This window comes from Schistocerca cancellata, chromosome 1 (assembly GCF_023864275.1).
Source record: "Schistocerca cancellata isolate TAMUIC-IGC-003103 chromosome 1, iqSchCanc2.1, whole genome shotgun sequence".
NCBI lineage: Eukaryota > Metazoa > Arthropoda > Insecta > Orthoptera > Acrididae > Schistocerca > Schistocerca cancellata.
The window spans coordinates 695980368-695999815 of NC_064626.1; the positions used below are offsets into that span (position 1 = coordinate 695980368).

Consider the following 19448-nt stretch of genomic DNA (forward strand, 5'->3'; position numbering starts at 1 on the left):
AATCTCAAATATCTAATTACCACTAGTTAATTGTTAACGTAACGACTGCACATTTACTTTCTTTATTAACTTTACCCTTTTTCAAAATTAATTTCCACCAGTTTCATTTGCATTTTTCCTTTCATTTAGATGTAACCCTTTCCTCCCTCTTTACCGACAGATTAACTTCAGTGACGATTGCTTTTCCCAAATTTCCATTAGGTACACGCAGTTTAATTTTTCACTGTCATTAAGGTCAGTAAGTGAGGGGGAGGTTACACCTATGGGGAAAAGTCTCTTAGGGAAAGCTGAGCAGTTAACGCTCAAGATCAAGAATGGTAATTCACATGCATCCTGCAGACAGTAAGCTGTAACAATGAGTTGCTCACTATTTTGATAGGTGTAAGTAGGCTGTTTTTCCTTTAAAGTGCTGATGCATTTAAGTAATCAGTTATTCCTTAGTAAGTTTGTCCTTGGTCCAGTGGTCTAGGAGTAGTGCCTTTGATTAGTCATCAAAAATGTCCTGTGTTCTTGATCAAACACAGCCATTGCTTAAATTCTGAATAAAAATCATCACAATGGCAGCCAAAGACTTCTGGCATAAGAAGTCATCCTTGTTCTACCATTGGCCTTGTCAAAGAGGGCAGAGTAATGGACAGAGGTTCAGGACAACCTCTTGCTCTTGGGATGGGAAACTATACTTAAAGGCAGAAAAATCATCAGTGAGCATCAGCATGAGAATGTAAAAGACAATGGAAAAAAAGTGTCATGATGATCCCTCCATTGGCAAAGGGTTCCTGATTAGTCTCACATTTTGATCTCCGGGAGGCAACTGCCAAGAGGAAGTTAGTCATGAGAAAAAGGTGGAATAACTGACAACAGGATAACATTCTACAAGTTGGAGCATGGAATGTCAGAAGTTTGTAAGTAGTAGGAAAGGTAGAAAATCTGAAAAGACAAATGCAATGACTCAATCTGAATCTAGTGAGGGTCAGTGAAGTGGAATGGAAAGAAGATAGGGATTTCCGGTCTGGTTAATAAGGGTTAATATCAGTAGCAGCAAAAAATGGTGTAATGGGAGTAGGATTTATTATGAATAGGAAAGTAGGGCAGAGAGTGAGTTACTGTAAAGAGTTCAATAACGGGGTTGTTCTTATAAGATTCAACAGTGAATCAGTAGCAACAACAATAGTTCAGATATACATTCCAGTGTTGCTAGCAGAAGATGAAGAGCCAGAGAAAGCATTTGAGGCTATGGAATGTGTAATTCAGTTTGTAATGGGAGATGAAAATCTGATAGTCATTTGAGATTGGAATGCTGTAGTAGGGGAAGGAATAGAAGAAAGGATTATGGGAGAATGTTGGCTTGGCAGTAGCATTGAGAGAGGAGAAAGACTAATCAAGTTCTGCAATAAATTTCTGATGGTAACATCAAATACTCTGTACAAAAATCACAGTAAGAGGAAGTATACCTGGAAAAGACTTGGAGATATTGGAGGGAACCTTCAAGCTTGATTACATCATGGTCAGACAGAGATTCTGAAATCAGATACTGGATTTAAAGCATACCCAGGTCCATATATAGACTCAGAACACAATTTAGTAATGATGAAGAGTAAAGTGAAATTCAAGAGAATCATCTGGAAGAATTAGTTCTGAGGAATGATGGGACACATTCAATGTTTGCTAAAGATGTGGATTGTGTGATAAGGAATACCAAGAGTAAGCAGTTCATTTTAAGAGGAATGGACATCTCTGATCTCTGAAAAGGGCAATTGCAGATGTTGGACAGACAAACATAGGTACAAGGAAGGTAACTGTGAAGAAAACTTGGGCATGGGAAGAAACACTTCAGTTGATTTACAAAAGAAAGAAGTACAAAAATGTTCAAGGAAAGACAGGAATATAGCTATATAAATCACTTAGGAATGAAATGAATAGCAAACCAGGGTAGCCAACGGGAAATGGCTGCAGGAATTCAAAAGGGAAATGTGTGTCAGGAGGACAGACTCAGCATATATAAAAGTCAAAATAACCTTTGGTGAAGTTAAAAGACAGGATGGTGAACGGGCATTCCACAGAGGAGAGAGTGGACTGGTGGAAAGAACACATTGAAGGACTTGCCTGATGATGTCGTAGAAAAAGAAACTGCAGTTGACATGGAATGATGTGATAGAAGAAGAAATTGGAGTTGATATGGAAAGTGCGGTAAATCCAGTATTACAGTCAGAATTCAAAGGTGCTCTCTTGACATCAAATAAGGCAGAAGGGATAGATAACATTCTGCCAGAATTCCTAAAGTCATTGGGAGAAGTGGCAACCATTCAAGTTGGTGTGTAGAGTCCATTACACTGGTAATGTATCATCACACTTTCAGAAAAATAGCATCCACAAAATTCCAAAGATAGAAAGGGCACATAAGGGTGAGAACTATCACACAATAGGCTTAGCAGCTCATGCATCCAAGATGCTGACAAAAATAATAGACAAGAAAACTGAGGATCTATTAGATGAGGAAAAGATTGGCTTAAGGAAAGGTAAAGTCACAAGAGAGACAGTTCTGACATTGCACTTGATAAGCAAGACTGAAGAAAAATCTAGATATTCTCATAGGATTTGTCAACCTAGAAAAAGCAGTCAACAATGTAAAATGGTACAAGATATTCAAAATTCTGAGAAAAATAGGAGTAAGCTAAAGGAGAAGACCGGTAATATGCAGTATGTACAAAAACCATATGCGAACAATATGATTGGAAGACCAAAAACAAAGTGCTTAGATTAAAAGGGATATAAGACAAAGTTGCCATATTTCACCCCTATTGTTCAATCTATGCATAGAAGAAGCAATGACAGAAATAAAAGAAAGGCTCAAGACTGGAAGTCAGATTCAGGGTGAAAGATTATAAATATAGATTCGCTGATGACATTGCTATCTTCAATGAAAGTGAAGGAGAATTACAGGATCTGTTGAACAGAACGAACAGTCCAGTGAGTACAGAATATGGACTGATAGTAAACCAGGAAAAGAAAAAAAGAAATGAAAAGTAGCAGAAATGAGAATAATGAAAAGCTTAATATCAAAAATGGTGATCATGAGGTAGATGAAATTAAGGAATTTGGCTACATTGGAAAGAAAATAACCTATGACGGACAAAGAAAGGAGAACAAAAAACCTGGCTAGCACAACCACAGAGGGCATTTGTGGCCGAGAGAAGTCTACTGGTATTAACATATGCCTTAATATGAGGGAGAAATTTCTGAGAATGTTCATCTGGCACACAGCCTTGTGCACGTAGTGAATCATGGACAGTGGGGAAACTGGAACAATAGAGAATCAAAGCATTGGAGATGTTGTGCTGCAGAAGAATGTTGAAAATAGGGTGGACTGATAAGATAAGGAATTAAAAGATTCTTTGCAGAATCATCAGAGAAAGGAACATTTGGTAAACACTAGCAACAAGGAGGGACAAGGTGATAGGACATGTTTTAAGACATCAGGGAATACCTTCCTTGGTACTAGATGGGGATGGGGCTGTAGAGGATAAAATTTGTCAGGGAAGACAAAGATTGGAATACATCCAGCAAACAATTGAGGAGTAGGGTATAATTCCTACTCTGAGATGAAGAGGATGGTGCTGGAGAGAAATTCATGGTGGGATGCATCAAACTAGTCAGAAGACTGATTAATGGGAAAAAAAACTGTTGCAGGGAGGGTGAGAGGGAAAGTATGAAAAGGTCTCAATTTTGAAAATGAATTAGTCAACATGGGCTGAAATCAGCCTTTAAAATGTTTGTGTTGAAAACCAGTTTTCATAGAGCCAAGAGAACAATACTTAATAATTTTTGTTTCACATAGTAAGGTCATTATTGGAACGCAGTTCAGAAGCAATTCTAGGACAGTGAATGGACATTGCATTATTATGGTCCTACTATGGGATAAACTTATTTACTTTCTTAAGCACAGTTAGCTTTGGCTTTCAGGAGAGAGGACACTACCTATAAAGTCAATGAATCATCAGCACACACCACTACTTACGTATTTTGATTGTCCTTTCATCAGAAAATTTGCTAATGATCTGTCATTTCTAAAGTTTTGTGTATCACCTTTTGTTTTTTAGTTTTAATTTGTACCAAGCAAAGTAGCACATTTTTTAGCATGCTGGACTTGTGTTTGGCAGGATGATGGTTCAAATCACTGTCTGGCCATCCATATTTAGGTTTTCTGTGATTCCTTTAAATCACTTAAGGCAAATGCCAGGATCGATTCTTTGAAAGGACACAACTGATTTCCTTCCACATCCTTTCCTAATCTGAACTTGTGCTCCTTCTCTAATGACATCATTGTTGACAGAATGCTAAACACTAGTATTCTTTCCCATTGTAATTTGTTTTTGATCAAAGCATTGTGGTTGGAGCAGATTCTTTTATTTTAGATTGGAACGCAACCAGTTTCTTCTTGAATTTTTATTTGTTGTTGTCAAATCCAATTTTTCCATTTTATGTCATTCCTTTATTTTTTTGTTTACTGATTGTCTTGAACTTCACTTGTGCCTTACAATGTTTCTGTTGTGCCCAGGAGAACCATGTTAAACCTCCAATATGTGTTATCACAACAATGTTCTTTTTCCATGTTGTGTGAACTACTTTACTTCACTAAGTAGACCATCCTCTCAGCCATCCTTTCTTCCATGTCATGAATTGGTTCTCAGTTGTTTCCACTTCACATGTAAGTAACAGAGTTCACTAGAATACTTATTTTGCGACCACAGAATAGAGTATGTCTGTTTGCTGTCCTTGTTAATGCAAGCATTAGAATTAATTTTTTAGTTTATTTTATTTTTATCCATAGGTCATATTTTACAAATAAGAACTAACTCCTAAGTCAGTTTTTGCAATAAATGTTTTCCATTACAACAACAAAGCCACATTCAAAATATTACTGAGCTGAGAACTACTTTCAGCTCATTAAACTAGTGTCGTTGCTTGCAGCACAAAGAAAAGAAGGAAAGAAATGACAGAGTGAAAAAACATTGTTTTTATCAGTATAAAAGCATTGCTGTAATAATGGGAAATTGTAATTCAAGATAGCAAAACTTATTATGAAAGGGAACCAGTCACTGTATAGAGAAAGAAGTGTTGAGGAGTAGACGGGCCCATTAAAAAATGGTAGTGAATGTTGTATGCAACTGTTCACTTTTACGCCTATGGTCCTGTGTTGGCACTCTTGTGTTATGATTGTGTAATGTGAGAGGGCACAACTGCCTTCCCTTCTTTTCACTCAAGTAATACACCACAAGAAATTAATACAAAAAAGACATTTATTAGATCAGATGGTGATATACAAAGTGTTCTGCTAACTGCAGAGCTTACTAGGATGAGACAAACATCTGCTCATGGACCTGATGCAGTTTCAGAGCTTTAGAGATGGAGCAGATTATACTGGACAAGTTGACCTGGTCAGCTGCAAAATGCAGTGATAAATCACACAAGGAGTGGCAAAACTGACAGCACTAAACAGCTAGCCTACTGTAAGTCAGGTATTAAACCAGTGCCCTTCATCAAAGGGTATATGTGCACTCGCACTGAGTTACACTAATCAGCACTTTTTTTTTGTATGATAGCCCTTCTACTAAATTTCTCTTCATGTTTTGTTTAGTGTTTTATAATGAAATGACTGATTAAACAGGTTTCTTCTATTTTTTAAGACTAATTTGGGTCATGACGTGTGACATTATGAGTAGAATGAGTGTGGATTCCTTAATGTGACATTCTGAATGTCAAACCCACTTGAAATTTGAAGGGAAAAAAACTACAATCAAGTTCCACTGGAAAATTATAAGGGGAGCAAAGAAACTAGACTACAATGTAAACTTTAGAGATTTGACTGTAGTGCAATTGTGATGGCAGACTTACATTTGAATTCAGATATGTTGTGAGTACGATATCCTGCTGAATTTTGCCTTTGTTTATATTGACTTGACAGAAACACTTAGCTTAAAGGAATGATATATAATGCTTTTTAATCTGAACCAGTTATTCATGAAAATGTAGCCGGATGTGGAGCTGCAATTATTTTACAGTAAATTCTGGAATTTATAACTGTACATAACAAATGCAGTTATAATTTTGTTCCCATTCTACTATTTTTATAAAATCATACTGTTTAGATTCCATACATATAACACAAAATTCATTACAGAGCCAGACATTCATATTAATGCAATGTAATTCCATATTTTTGAGATTTGCAAGAAATGCTTTATGCCAGGTGTCACATTTGATGAGACACACATCATGTGAAATTTTGTTTCTGAACTTACTTCATTATTAGTGTATGATGGATAATGGTGTATGATGGATAGTATGAAGTCATTTATATGTTATCACCAAGTGTATTTCCCATAATTGTCTGGGACATTTTTAAGGAAAATATGTGCATCTATATGGAACTGCAGAATAGGGTACTGAATATTTTGAAAGAGAAACTTAAGTTTTTTGCCTGTTATATGGAAGAGCATGTTGTGCTGTCACATTTACTTTAATAAATGCAAGCATGATCTGACTGAGTTGCATCATATAATGTAATTTGAGATCAGAGTTTAATGCCATTGTTTGATCAAAAATTGTTTTATGAATTTCAATGTTCACTTTTCACTTTACTTTCCAGAGTTAATTTACTTAGAATTGTGATATATATATATATTTAGTTTCATTGCTAAACAACTATAATTTTTGGGTTTTTAGTTTTAGAAAAGTGGTTACTGAGGATGGACAACATGAAATTTTATCTTTGGTCATACTAGAGCTATACATTGCTAGCTGTATGGTAGTAAAGATGACTGAAACACAGTTGCCATTACAAATTTTAAAGATACATTTTTATAAATGTAATATCCATGGAAGGAAATTCAAATTCATGATATTTCAAGCAATATGAGCTGTTGTTTACAGGCCAGAATTTTAATTTAATGAAGAAAATTGCATTTTACCATGGATTGTGTGTAAGAAATGTGATCTTTTTAATAATTGTGATTGCTGATTGCTTATGTAATCCTTTTGAGCATGAGTGTTGAAATTGCAAATCTTGAATGAATCAGTTTGATTAATTCCTTTAAAATAGCTTTATAATATAAGATACAAGGATGAGTTTAATTGTTGTTGACTTAGAATATTGAAATTGGATTCCGATGACATGTTTTATCACTTTTCGTGTTGCTAAACAGAATTCCCATTTCACCAATTAAATAAGCCACCCTTGTCTACACAGGCAAGTCCTCAACACACAAACTTATTTTCTTACATAAAATGTACTGATTTGAAAATTATTCAGATAACTCTTTCAGTACTCTTGACTAGAATTTTAGGAATGTAATAGATACAGTTCTAGTTTCTGAATTGAATATACTGCTTACAATGTATGATTTAGGTTTCTCCAAAGGAGCTTACTCATTTCTGTTTTTCCTACATATCAAAATGCAATTCTTTTTATCAGAGACACTGTAACATAAGATATTTAGTAGTTTCACATATTTATAAATTCCTGGTAGTCCATGCAAGTTTACCGTCTGATGATTTAGCATCGTTCATTTTCTGGAGAAAAAAGGCTGAACCGTGGACTGCATGTAAGAAAAACAAAATGGTCTTGTGTTGAGCAAAGTATGTCTAGGGCATGAGTAGAACATTCCATTATTCATTCATCATGTGTACAGTTATCATCGACATCATGCATAACATCATCTTTGTCGCATTGTTGGCAGGGTTGCTACTCAGGAGAAAGTTGAAAACTACAAATATCTCCTGCTGATTAGTATGTCTTTCATTTAATGATAATATTTTAAGTTCATGCAAATTTATTGTAATGCTTCCTCAAATGTAATTCATTATAATGGCAATTTGAGTGGATATTCCTGTCAATGACTGACGTAATTACTTGGCGTATTTTTGCACAAAAAATTTCACTGGTTTACATTCCAACATTGTAATTCCCCAACAGTCTTTATTTTTTAAGTTTTTATCCCTTCATTCATAGAGTATAACTCTGGTTCTAGGTGATCACATCTGGAAACACTGTATCCAGGTACTGGATAAATTACATCTACTGTCAGTGACAAGGCTGATGCTTTCAGTTTTATTTAATCATTATTGCAAAAAATTATCACACAGTTTCCTTTCACTTTGTTATATCTGTGACACATTCAGTGTTTCCCCTTTTACATTCAACTAGTGTTTTAATTTCTGTTGCTTCTTGCTCTATGCAGGGCAGGGGGACAATTATAGATATGCCTCTCTCAATACTGTTTGCAGGACCAGGAGACAATTATAGATATGCCTCACCCAAGATAGTCTTGCTTTTAATCATGTTCAATTTCTTATGGGTTCTCAGTGCTTTCAAATACAGCAATTATTTTTATAATATCATTCTATACATTTCCATACTTCAAGTAATTTATGCCACATTGATAGGTCAAAGTTTTTTTGGAACCGTATTTATGAGATATAAATCCTTACAAATTAACTTTTTGCAATACCCAAACTTTTATAAAAATAAAATGCATGTTTATCTAATACCTCCTCAACTTTCTGATGCAGTACTCAGCATACACAATTTACAATTAAATGGCATAGCAGGCAGAGGGTGTATATATTGATGCTCATGGGTTTAGGTTACAAAAATCTAGTGATATGATTTAGTGATTAAAGCACTTTGGCTGGAGGATTGGCTCCAAATTCTCACACTGTTTTACTTTTATTTTTCCATTGTATCTCTAAATCACATAAAGCACATGCTAATATGGTTTCTTTCAAAATGACATAGTATTTTTTCATACTCAACCTAATGTAATCTAAGCTTGTTCTGTGTATTTAATATCCTCTTTACCCTACAAATAGAATGTTAAACTGTAACTTCCCTTTCATGTAGTTGCAAAAATAATGTTTTTCAATATTTAATTCAGTTTGAGTTTTTCAGTTGGTTTAGCATAGAAATTGAATGGTTAAAATTTTTACTTTGCTTACAGATTTCAACCACATTTTGTTTCGCATTTCCCTTCTTACATGTTGAAGGTTTACAAGTTTATAAAAATCACATTGTTGTTTTGTATGTAGACCACAGTATATAGACTATCTTTTTATCATCATAATGAAAATAAGTTCATCTGTCTCAGATCTCATTATAATCTTCTACCCTTCACATATATTTCTTAACACCTCTGAATTGTCATTTACATTGACAATGTGTTTAGATTTCATTCATTTAAAAATTTAAGCTTCCAGCTTTCTCCAGTTAATTGTTTAGTTGTCAACGGCCAATTGTCTAAAATTTTTGAACATTTGTCTTGAAATTTTTTGATTTTGCTGTCTGCCATCTCCTCTGTTTCATTACTGAGTCATGCATGTCAGATCTCTTTTCCTTTTTCATATTTATCAGTTTATTGCTTAATCTGACAGGTACTGAAAAGATATTTTTTTGTTTTTCTTTACACTATAGACACATTTGTTTTCAGACGTGTCACAAGTGATTTTCAGTGTTTTTCCCATCAGTTAATCCAACTTCTTGTAAAACCAATCCTTTTTATGGATAGTGCAGTAATAAACTCTCATAATTTTCAGTAGGCCTATTTCTGCCAAGACCAGTTACTTGAAATTGTTATATTTGCTTTGATGTCATTGTTTGTATTTTATCGTGACCAGCCAAGTTACCCTCAGAAATTCACTGATTAACATTGCTATATTAAATTAAATAAAGTTAACCATTTTAAATTCTGTAAGCTAATCTTAAGTAATTTGCAGAATATTGTCCTTTCAGTCCAAGCTCACAAGTCTTTAAGGTCCCTTGCTCAATCTTAATAACCACATCCTCCACTTCAACAAATTCTAGTTATTACTGATTGCTCAGTTCAACATTTTGTTGACAATCACATATTACTTCTTATTTAGCTGCAGTTATTATTTACTGTACAATCACCCAAGGTGCTTTTATAATTTTTAATATGTTCTGTGACTTAGCATTTGATAGACAATGAAAAATATGCACTTATTTTTGTACCTTAATTTCATGTAATTAGCTGCTACTGAGCCAGCTAACTGTTCATTGATATACCAGATGATAATAGCTTTCTTTATTAATAAAATATTTTTGACTAGAGTCAAACAATTACACAGTAACTGAGTATTTCAGCTTTACATTTCATTTCAGCCATTAAATATTTTCATTTTATAGTCCCTTGTATATTTAAAGCCACACTACCTCATGAACTGGCAACTGCAGTGACCTTCGATCCACTTACTGATTTACAATATGTAACTGCCAATTACAGGATCAACTTGTGATGAGAGATTTGTATACAGTGGAACCTCGCATAGTGAGCATAACTCATTCCAGAATCTTATTCTTAGTGCGTAACACTCATTAAGCAAAACAATTTATCCCACATAAATTAATGTAAAATACAATAATGCATCGCATGCAGAAAAAGTACTAAACATTTTATATTATTAATGCCAGTTATTCAAAGAAAATTATATGTACAGTATTATGTACATAATTATTCATGATACAGAAGTAATTCTTTTTTACAAGGAAGCTATCTATAGCCATTTTTTTCTGCAGATGATTCAACACTTGGCAAAAATGAGACACAGCATTATCATCAAGTAAATTTGTAGCACACATTGCCACTTCTTTATTGGAGTGATGATTTACAGTGCATGATGCAAACGATTCCCATGCTTTCAGCATTTCTCTTATTGCACCAGAAGATTGCTGCTGTGCCATTATTGCCTCCTTCTCCTCCTCCTCCTCCTCCTCCTCTGAACTCCTCTCCACATATTCCTGCTGTGAAACACACTGCAACTCCATAAGCTCTTTGGTGGACTTCTTGGCTATGATCATCCACAAGCTCATCAGTATCATTGTTATCACTTCTAGTCCCATGCTCTTGGCCAAAGACACAGTCTCATTGACTACAGACTACACAGATACTGACTCAAATGCCTTGGAGTTGCATTCAACAATTCACTCCAGCCAAAGCTTCATTGAAGCAGAAGTGAGAGTTCTCTCGATAACCCCTTCTCACACCATTTTGATCATCTTGATGCAGGCAGTGATGTTGAAGTGATATTTACAAAACTCTCTGAGAGTGAGATTGATAGCTTCAGTGAATTCAAAGAGTGCTTTAGTATAGAGTTCCTTAAAGTTAGAAATAATCTACTGTCCATAGGCTAGAGTAATGGAGTGGTGTTGGGAGGCAGAAAGTGGATCTTGATGCAAGACATGAAGTGGCAGATTCATCTCAGCAAATATTCTTTCACTGCAGGACCAAACACTACATTGGTCCAATCACAAAAAAAGACCGCATGTCACCAAAACCTTGTTGTTGGACCTCCACATCACATTTGACCTGCTCTTCTGGACTTATTTCTTGAGGGCTCATGGAGTTTCTGAATGGTAAACAAGCAGCTGTTTAATTTTCAGATCACCACTTGCATGGGCACAAAACAGGAGTGTGAGATGGAATTTCATTGGCTTGTGACAGGGCAAAGTATCCTCCTCTACTGTTATAAAGGTACACTTCAGCATCTTTTTCCCGAATAGACCCATCTTGTTACAATTAAAAACCTGTTGCAGCAAATAATCATCAGAATCTATGAGCATCTTGAAGTTGCTGATGAAGTTCTCTGCTGCCTTTGTGTTGGAGCTGGCTGCTTCACTATGCCTCACAATGCTGTAGATGTCAGTTCTTCTCTTAAACTGCTCGAATTACCTATGGTTTCCCTTAAACACTTCTTTGGCCACTGATGATCCTGGTGTCTTCTTAATGAGGTCAGCAAAAATTATTCTTGCATTCTCACAAATGATGTTCTCGTTAATAGTTTCACCATGCCATTGCTTTTATGTCATCCAGAATATGGAACCATTGTTTAGATACTCTTTGTCATTCCCTTTAAAGCATCTATCTCCTTAATGTAGTCCTTGTCCTTGAGGATAGTGCATATAGTTGATGTAGACCAACGAATTTATCCCTTACAACAGTTACACTACAGCAGTAATGATGCACCCAAATCATCTAAGAAAATTGCTAGTTAGTGGCAATTTTTGTTAAGGGTCAAAATATAAAAGTAAATGAACTGTGAATCTATATCACTGATGTCGGTTTGGAGTATTGAAAATTTTTGTTATCAAACATGGAGGCTTTCATTGAGGTTAAACAACTGTGCTGTAAGAATCAAACTGAATGTTATGAAGAACAGTTCAAAATATCTAACAGGCTTCCTTTGACATTCAGCACATCATAGAAGTGGTGCTGAAATGATTATCAAGTTTCTTTATTCCTCGCCAGTTAATAGAAAACCCACATAGTTAGAGAGTACTGGAACAGGTTTGTGATGGGATTTAGGTTGTTGACATTATCCAGAACTTAAGTTTAGCCAAAGAGATGTCACAAAAAAATATGATGAAGCCAAAGAGATGTCACAAGAAAATATGATCACCATGTGCTTGGGAGACAAGAATGTTGGAATGCCTCTGTAAATATTGTCATATAAGTTACACAGAAGTATGGAGAATGTTTTGATTACAGCACCATTGCTAAGCCATGCAAATGATTCACACATATCAAATAATTTGGAGAGACTATTCAAATACTTCTAATTGGGATAAATATATCAGGTAACTGATGTGAAGGGCAAACAATACAGTATCCGTTTTTTGGTACAATTATGAAGAACTTCGCATTGTTACTGATGGAGATGATTTATGAAATGAATATGCAAACAATTCTAATCCTAAATGACTTATACTGAGTTGTAGGGTACCTGTGCATTCAGTCCTGAGCGTTTTCCAATACTTAATAGGTTGCAGAGAATAGTGGGACCAGAAAGGCAGAAAGTAAGATAGTTGTCTAGACAGGTAAAAGTTTTCACATCATTAAATATTCTCACATCAAATATAATAGAACAGAGGGATCTTATTTTACAGGAAAGTGGCATTTAAATTTCTATTCTCATGTTGAAGAAACTAGAAGAAACTCATCTTGTTTTGCAGGAAACCATAACTTAAATTTCTAAGAACATCTTTTCAGCAAATAGCTGTGAGTCTGTTTCATATCCAGTGAAAGAAGTTAGGAAAAAAAGTCAATTAGAATTGGTGACAATTACCATAAAATACATATTGCAAGTGTATTTCTGAAATTTGACGCTAAAAGACACAACCAGGAAAATATATTTTTAGGCTTTTAAATCCTCACTGTTTGATATTTGACTAAGCATGCCAATGTTTTGTAGCTTGCAGCTACACTATATGAATAATGTTGGTATTGAACATTTTGTAGTATTTTTAAAGTTCCACTTAATTTAAATATCAAGTTAAATTCAATGGCTTGTTTGACAGTGAGGTTATTCTCCATCTTCATTTATTTTTGTTACATTAATCTATGCAAATTTAAGAGACAAATCATTCCTCAGTTTCACATTTCAATTTTTCACATCAGATTTGACTGACAGAGAAATCTATAGCAAATTCTACCAGAAGTGACATGCACAAAGTCTTAACATAAGGTAATACCTGCCTTCGGTATTTGGCCTTCTATACTTACGCCCTTTATCTTCTATTGCTCTTGCTCACATGAATGTACAGGTTGCATAACCATTATCTCTTTTGTCTTCAGTGCTGAACTGACAAAGTTATTAAATGACACATATAATCTGCATCTCTTATAAAACAATTGTTTTACGAAATATCAGTACTGAATTGGAGAACTGATCAACTGATCATTCAGCAATGCATGCACGCACTCACTCTCTCTCTCTCTCTCTCTCTCTCTCTCTCTCTCTCTCTCTCTCTCTCTCTCACACACACACACACACACACACACACACACACACACACACACCATTCTTACATTTCTACTACGTAATTTCTCCATCCAATTTATCTCTCAATTGTTCGTAATGTTGACTTATACCACCTCATATGCATACTTGGGATTCATTATTGGTGCAAGGGATCTGACAAATTTCATCAAATGTGTTCTGTATAAAGGCATAGCATTTATCAGTATCTAAATTAATCTTTAACTTCTTTTTCATATAACACTGTTTTTACAAACTAATATATTGCAACATTCTAATATATTGCGACATTCTTCAAAGCAATTTATTCTCTCTATAACTGAATGTGTTTAGATTAATTAGAAGAATATTTCCAGGCTGCTACATTTTATTCCACACCACTGAAGAAAATTTTAAGTTGAAAGATATATTTTCTGTATTACAAAATAAAACTGAAGCTATGTCATATAAAAATATTTTATGCACTTGTTTCATACAGTGCTTCAGTAAACTGTATCACTCATATTTCTCCTAAATACAGAGATTATTTTTTATTTTTGGGAACAATAAGATTAATAATATACCAAACATATTATTTTGGAAATTACTTTCAGTACACAGTGTGCTTGCTGTATAAATAATTTTTAAGAATAGGCAAGGAGTTGTTGAATATTCTTCTTTAATCTTGTTTCTCCTGTGATATATAAATATGTTAATACTTATGACCACAATCTGATACTGGAATACTGTGAATCTGTAATCGCTGCAAGAATTATATTGTAGTTCTTAATTTGATATAATTCATACATTTAATAACATGAGGTCTGCACCTGTTAACATAATTCTTAAAAAATTTAAGAGAACTGTGACTACCATCATTGATAGACCAATCTATAAACACTCCAGAAGTTAATAATAATATAAATGATACCTTGTGATTTATCATCATAGATATAAAGGTATTTCAGTGTCCCATATTTAGCTTCACTAATGTAAATATCTAACTACATTATTTTGTTATAATAGAGAGACAATGAATTATTATCAGAGATAGGTTTTGGATTTTTGTTCAGATATTTTTAATTAGCTGTTTTTATTCGATGGCAAATTGCATACTAAATAAAAGGAACAGATTATATCTTCCCTTTCTGATTTTTATTTGTTGTAGCTAGTGCCCCGTCATCAGACGAATGTGAGGCACCTGTCTCTGTCTCACATCAAGGCTATGATGAGAATGCTGCTGGGCAGTGGTATCCTTATGATCCTAATATGTCACCTGTACCACCTTACTGGGGTCCTGAGGCCTGGTGGAGATACTACCCTGTTCCTAATTTGGAAGGACAGAAGAATTCACAAGCTCCTTCTCCGCACTACTGGGACCCATATTCAGCTATGTATGCTTACATGGCAGAAATGGCTGCATATGGTTATCCTCCTCCACCATATCCTCCAGTCTATTCACCTCATCATTTTGCTCCATCAAGACAATTTAGATACCCACATAGTGGAAGTGATTCCGATGAATGTTCTGGATATTCATCCACTGATGAAATGGCATATTATGGGGCAAATTTTGCACATGGAATTCCCCAGGGACATCCTCCAGTAATGCTTCCACACATGAATCATCCATCGGGGAATCCACGTAATGTACCAGAAGGAAACACAAATGAGATTTGTAACAATGAAAAAGAAAATATGCATAAAATTGTAACTGAACCAGACAAGACTTCTGAGAGCGTCACACCAAAATGTAATGAAGCCAATGGCAAGAAAGAATCAACCAATGAAAATGATAGTAGTAGCTCTGAAGAAGATGATACCAGTGACTCAGATACTGAGGTGGAGGATGAGAATAGAAATGAAGCAGATGAATCTGCTAAAAGTAGTAGTAACAGTCTGCAAATGATTCGGTCTGTTTCTGATATAAATGTGTATAACAATAACTCTGGTTCAGATGTTCTTTCTCATAGCTCTGAAACGAATGATGATGAAACAGAAAGGGAAGAAGATTCAGATGGAGATGATGAATTTGAAGAGGTTAGTGACAGAGGACATTATAACAATGAAGAAGAGACTTGCCTTCCACACCAGCTAAGTGTGATTTTTGAAGAAAGTGAATGCAGTGATGTAGAGTCTATTAAGCGCATTCACTCAGCTGAGAAAGCTGATGTTCGTACCTTAAGCGAAGATGGTGACAGTTCAACAGCAACACTGGATAATTGTGAAGATGACAGTGATGTTGATTATGATGCAATGGATCCTGGTTCATCAACAGTAACAGTACGTTTGCCACTAAAACTCAAATTCAGTAGATCAGAAAATGATGAAGAGGTAACAACACTGATTGTTGGAGATAGTCAGGTGAAAAGGATTCCCAAGGAAGATGAAGTTCTTGGTGACACAAAGTTAAGAGAGCTGAAACCAAATGTGAATAATAAGGCAACAGCTCAAAAAGAAGCTGATGTATCAGTAACTGTTTGTCTGACAGCACGATCTAGTTCTAATGATAAAGTAGAACAGTGGAAGCAAGATGTGGATAAACATTTTAACCAGCAAGGTGATATAACCAAAAACGAAGAATCTGAAATATCAAAGATTTCAAGACATGGGAGTTTAGAGGATAATTTAAACAGGCAAAGGAGTGCATCAGATTTAGATGTATATGAAACTGCTGAGTCTGACTCTGATATATCTGTTTGTCTGTCACTGCCTCTGAAGAAAACAAACAACAAAAAGCCACAACCTCCGAAGTCACATATTACATCAGAGAATTTGAATAATGTATCTGAAGAGGATGATGATGATGGAAAAGTGAAGGGTGATGATAGCGACTGTGCTTTCAGTCACTGGGAAGATGATTCCAGTAGTACAAGTATTCAAACTGTAAAACTTGCTCCACATATTAAAAAACTGATTGGGTCTAATACTGATGATGAAAAGAGTAACAAGACTTCAGAAGCTAAAAGTGTAATAACAAAAGACAAAGGTGAACAGAATAGGAAGGTACAGAGCAGTAATAAAATGCAAGAAATATCAACTTGCGAACAACGGTGTGACAAAGAGGATGAACATGCCATGGTTAATACTGCTAATCATGAGTTGGAAGACACAGATACAAGTGAAGATGAGAGTTCCTCTAATTCTGAGAGTATAAGTAGCGTCAGTTCCAGTAGTAGTACAAGAGAGAGGAATATATCAATAAAACCAAAAGAAAAAGTTGAAAGTCCTGCAACAAACTATGTTTCTGAGAGAAATAGCAAATCAGAAAATACAAATAATAATGACAGCAGTGACATAACAGATAAGATACTTAATATTGTTACTGATAGTAAAATTATTTCCAATAATGAAACTTGTAACAAATTAGAAACTTCCCAAACACAGCCAAAAACTGTCAGTGGGACACATAGAGATAATCAGGGAAGAGACGCCACAGAAACAAATAGTCAGGGAAGAAATGAGATGAGAACCAGTAATTCAAAATCTCAGGAAGAAAGTGAAGAAGATGATTCAGGAGTAACATCTGATTTAAGTCGTCCCATATCGGATGCAGACACAGAGTCTGAATTAAATTTAAATGAGTTACAACTGTTAAGCAAATGTCAGAGAGCAGCTACACATTCTCGTCTTTTCAAACTTCTCCAGGATGAATGTGGGAAAGAAGATGAAGAAAATGATGAGGATGATGATAAAGCAGAAGATTTACACACAGAATCAGTTGGAACCCTGAAATCAAGGAAAGATCAACTTACACTACCACTGCGTCAGAATAGTTCAAGTGATCCAGATAGTCTATCATCTTCTTCAGGCGTTGGGTCTCCTGCTTCTCCAACTATTACTGATCGTTTAGTAAAAGAGCTTATACGAAGCTTGTTGCAAAAGAAAAAAGGTAAACGTCTGAAGAAATTACCTCTGGCAAAACTACATGCAGCTGCACTACGTATACTGCAAGAAGATATGGATCCATATGACACAGTCAGTTCCCCTGGTTCAGAAGAAAGCAATGGGTTTTGCTTGCCTTCAAACCAATCTTGTTTTCAGACTCAACATTCCATTAATTATAATAATAATAATACCAACACTGCCAATAGCAACATTGCCAACCCACTGATGCCCCCAACACATGCCATGTATGGTGCAAATTATTATGATTATTGCAATTATTATGATTCTTGGGGGAATCAAAATGCATATTATGGAACTGACCAAACTTTTGAATATGATGTTGTTCCTTCAAAAGCATTTAAGCTTTTACAAGAACACACCCAACCGCATGGTTTCAGCACAGGTCTCATAAATGGACTGTGGGCTAAGTGTCCCAGGATACCAAGCTCAAAAAACCTGCCAAAGGATCTTGCATCAGCAGAGACTTCAAAAGAGAACAAGACTGGGTCTCAGAGTGATCCCCTACCTGAAGCTCCTGTAATTCCAGAAAATGAGTCCAGTGCAGAGACCCCTGCCTCAGCCCAAGCTTCATGATGTGAAAGAGATGAGACAGGCAGACTGTGAACAGAGGGTGATCACTTGTTCAAACGTTCGAGCTTTTGGTAGACATTTGAGATGTCTGTAGCAGGTCGACCAGCTGGGTCATACCCAGGAGGTACTCGGCATCACCCTCTTTTATAAATTTTGTGACTTTAGTCTTCTAATAATTTTGATGCGTACTGTAGTTAATCACTTATTAATTATTTCTTGGTAATTTTGGTCTGCATTTTAAAATTTTTGTTAGACGTAATCTGGATTTGAAAAGCCTATGAACTTTGTCTCTCTGGAGTAAACTCCACCTTTCAGAAATGAAAAAAGAGAAAAAAGGGGAGCTTTTTAATGTGGAGCAAAACCTTTATTTATTAAGACACACAAATACTGTTTTAGAGTTCCTTCTAAAATTTCATAATTTATGCTCCCTTTTACAAAAACTGTCATAACAATAATGACATTCAAAATAATAAGCATTCATAATATTTGCACAAAATCAGTTCAGAAAGTTGGGAGAAGTACAAATAACCATGTTGTAACTACTTTCTCTTTAACTCATAATCATGAGTTACAAAATTTGTACACCAATAAACAGAGAAATCAACTCACTGTCTCTGCACCCTGCATTTTTGAGCGCAGATAAACTAAATAATCATTAACTGGTGTTAGTCAGTGTTCTTCATTCTATGATGGCATCAGATTTTATTCTGAACTTTAACTGACACATAAAATGCTTGCAAAGGTGCAGTTTGCTTCAAAGAGATGTTTGCATTTACCCTTGCACTGACTCTAACAACTAGTGTGCGTGTCATATTGTGTGAACTATTACTTTCATTTTTATTACAGTACATAATAGCTGCATAACATTGGATGCCTTTGACATTCAGAAGCATGTATGAAGTTCATGGTCAATTTGAATTCTAAAGCTTAACCTTTCTCCTTGAAACAAAAATGTAGTGAAAGTCAATGACAACTCTTGACAGTAGACTGTGTTATAAGGCTAATCAATATGGTTACCATGAGCTTCATTTTTTCATTTGTTGAAGTATAATACTAACAAAAGTAGAAAACAACTGCATGGATTTTGAAGAGAGTATCAGGAGTGGAAATATATTTAGTAAACCAATAAGTTATAGTCATTTGCTTAAACAGGGACAAACTAT

At 35.1% G+C, this 19448-nt stretch overlaps 1 protein-coding gene across 1 annotated transcript in view; it reads left to right on the forward strand.

Moving 5' to 3' along the window:
- Window positions 1-19448, forward strand: part of LOC126184504 (uncharacterized) — a 747836-nt gene that overhangs the window by 711134 nt on the left and 17254 nt on the right. The window contains exon 14 of the mRNA XM_049926899.1: window positions 14975-18409. Coding sequence (XP_049782856.1) covers window positions 14975-18288 — 3314 coding nt within the window. The 3' untranslated portion in view covers window positions 18289-18409. The remainder of the gene's footprint in view (window positions 1-14974; window positions 18410-19448) is intronic.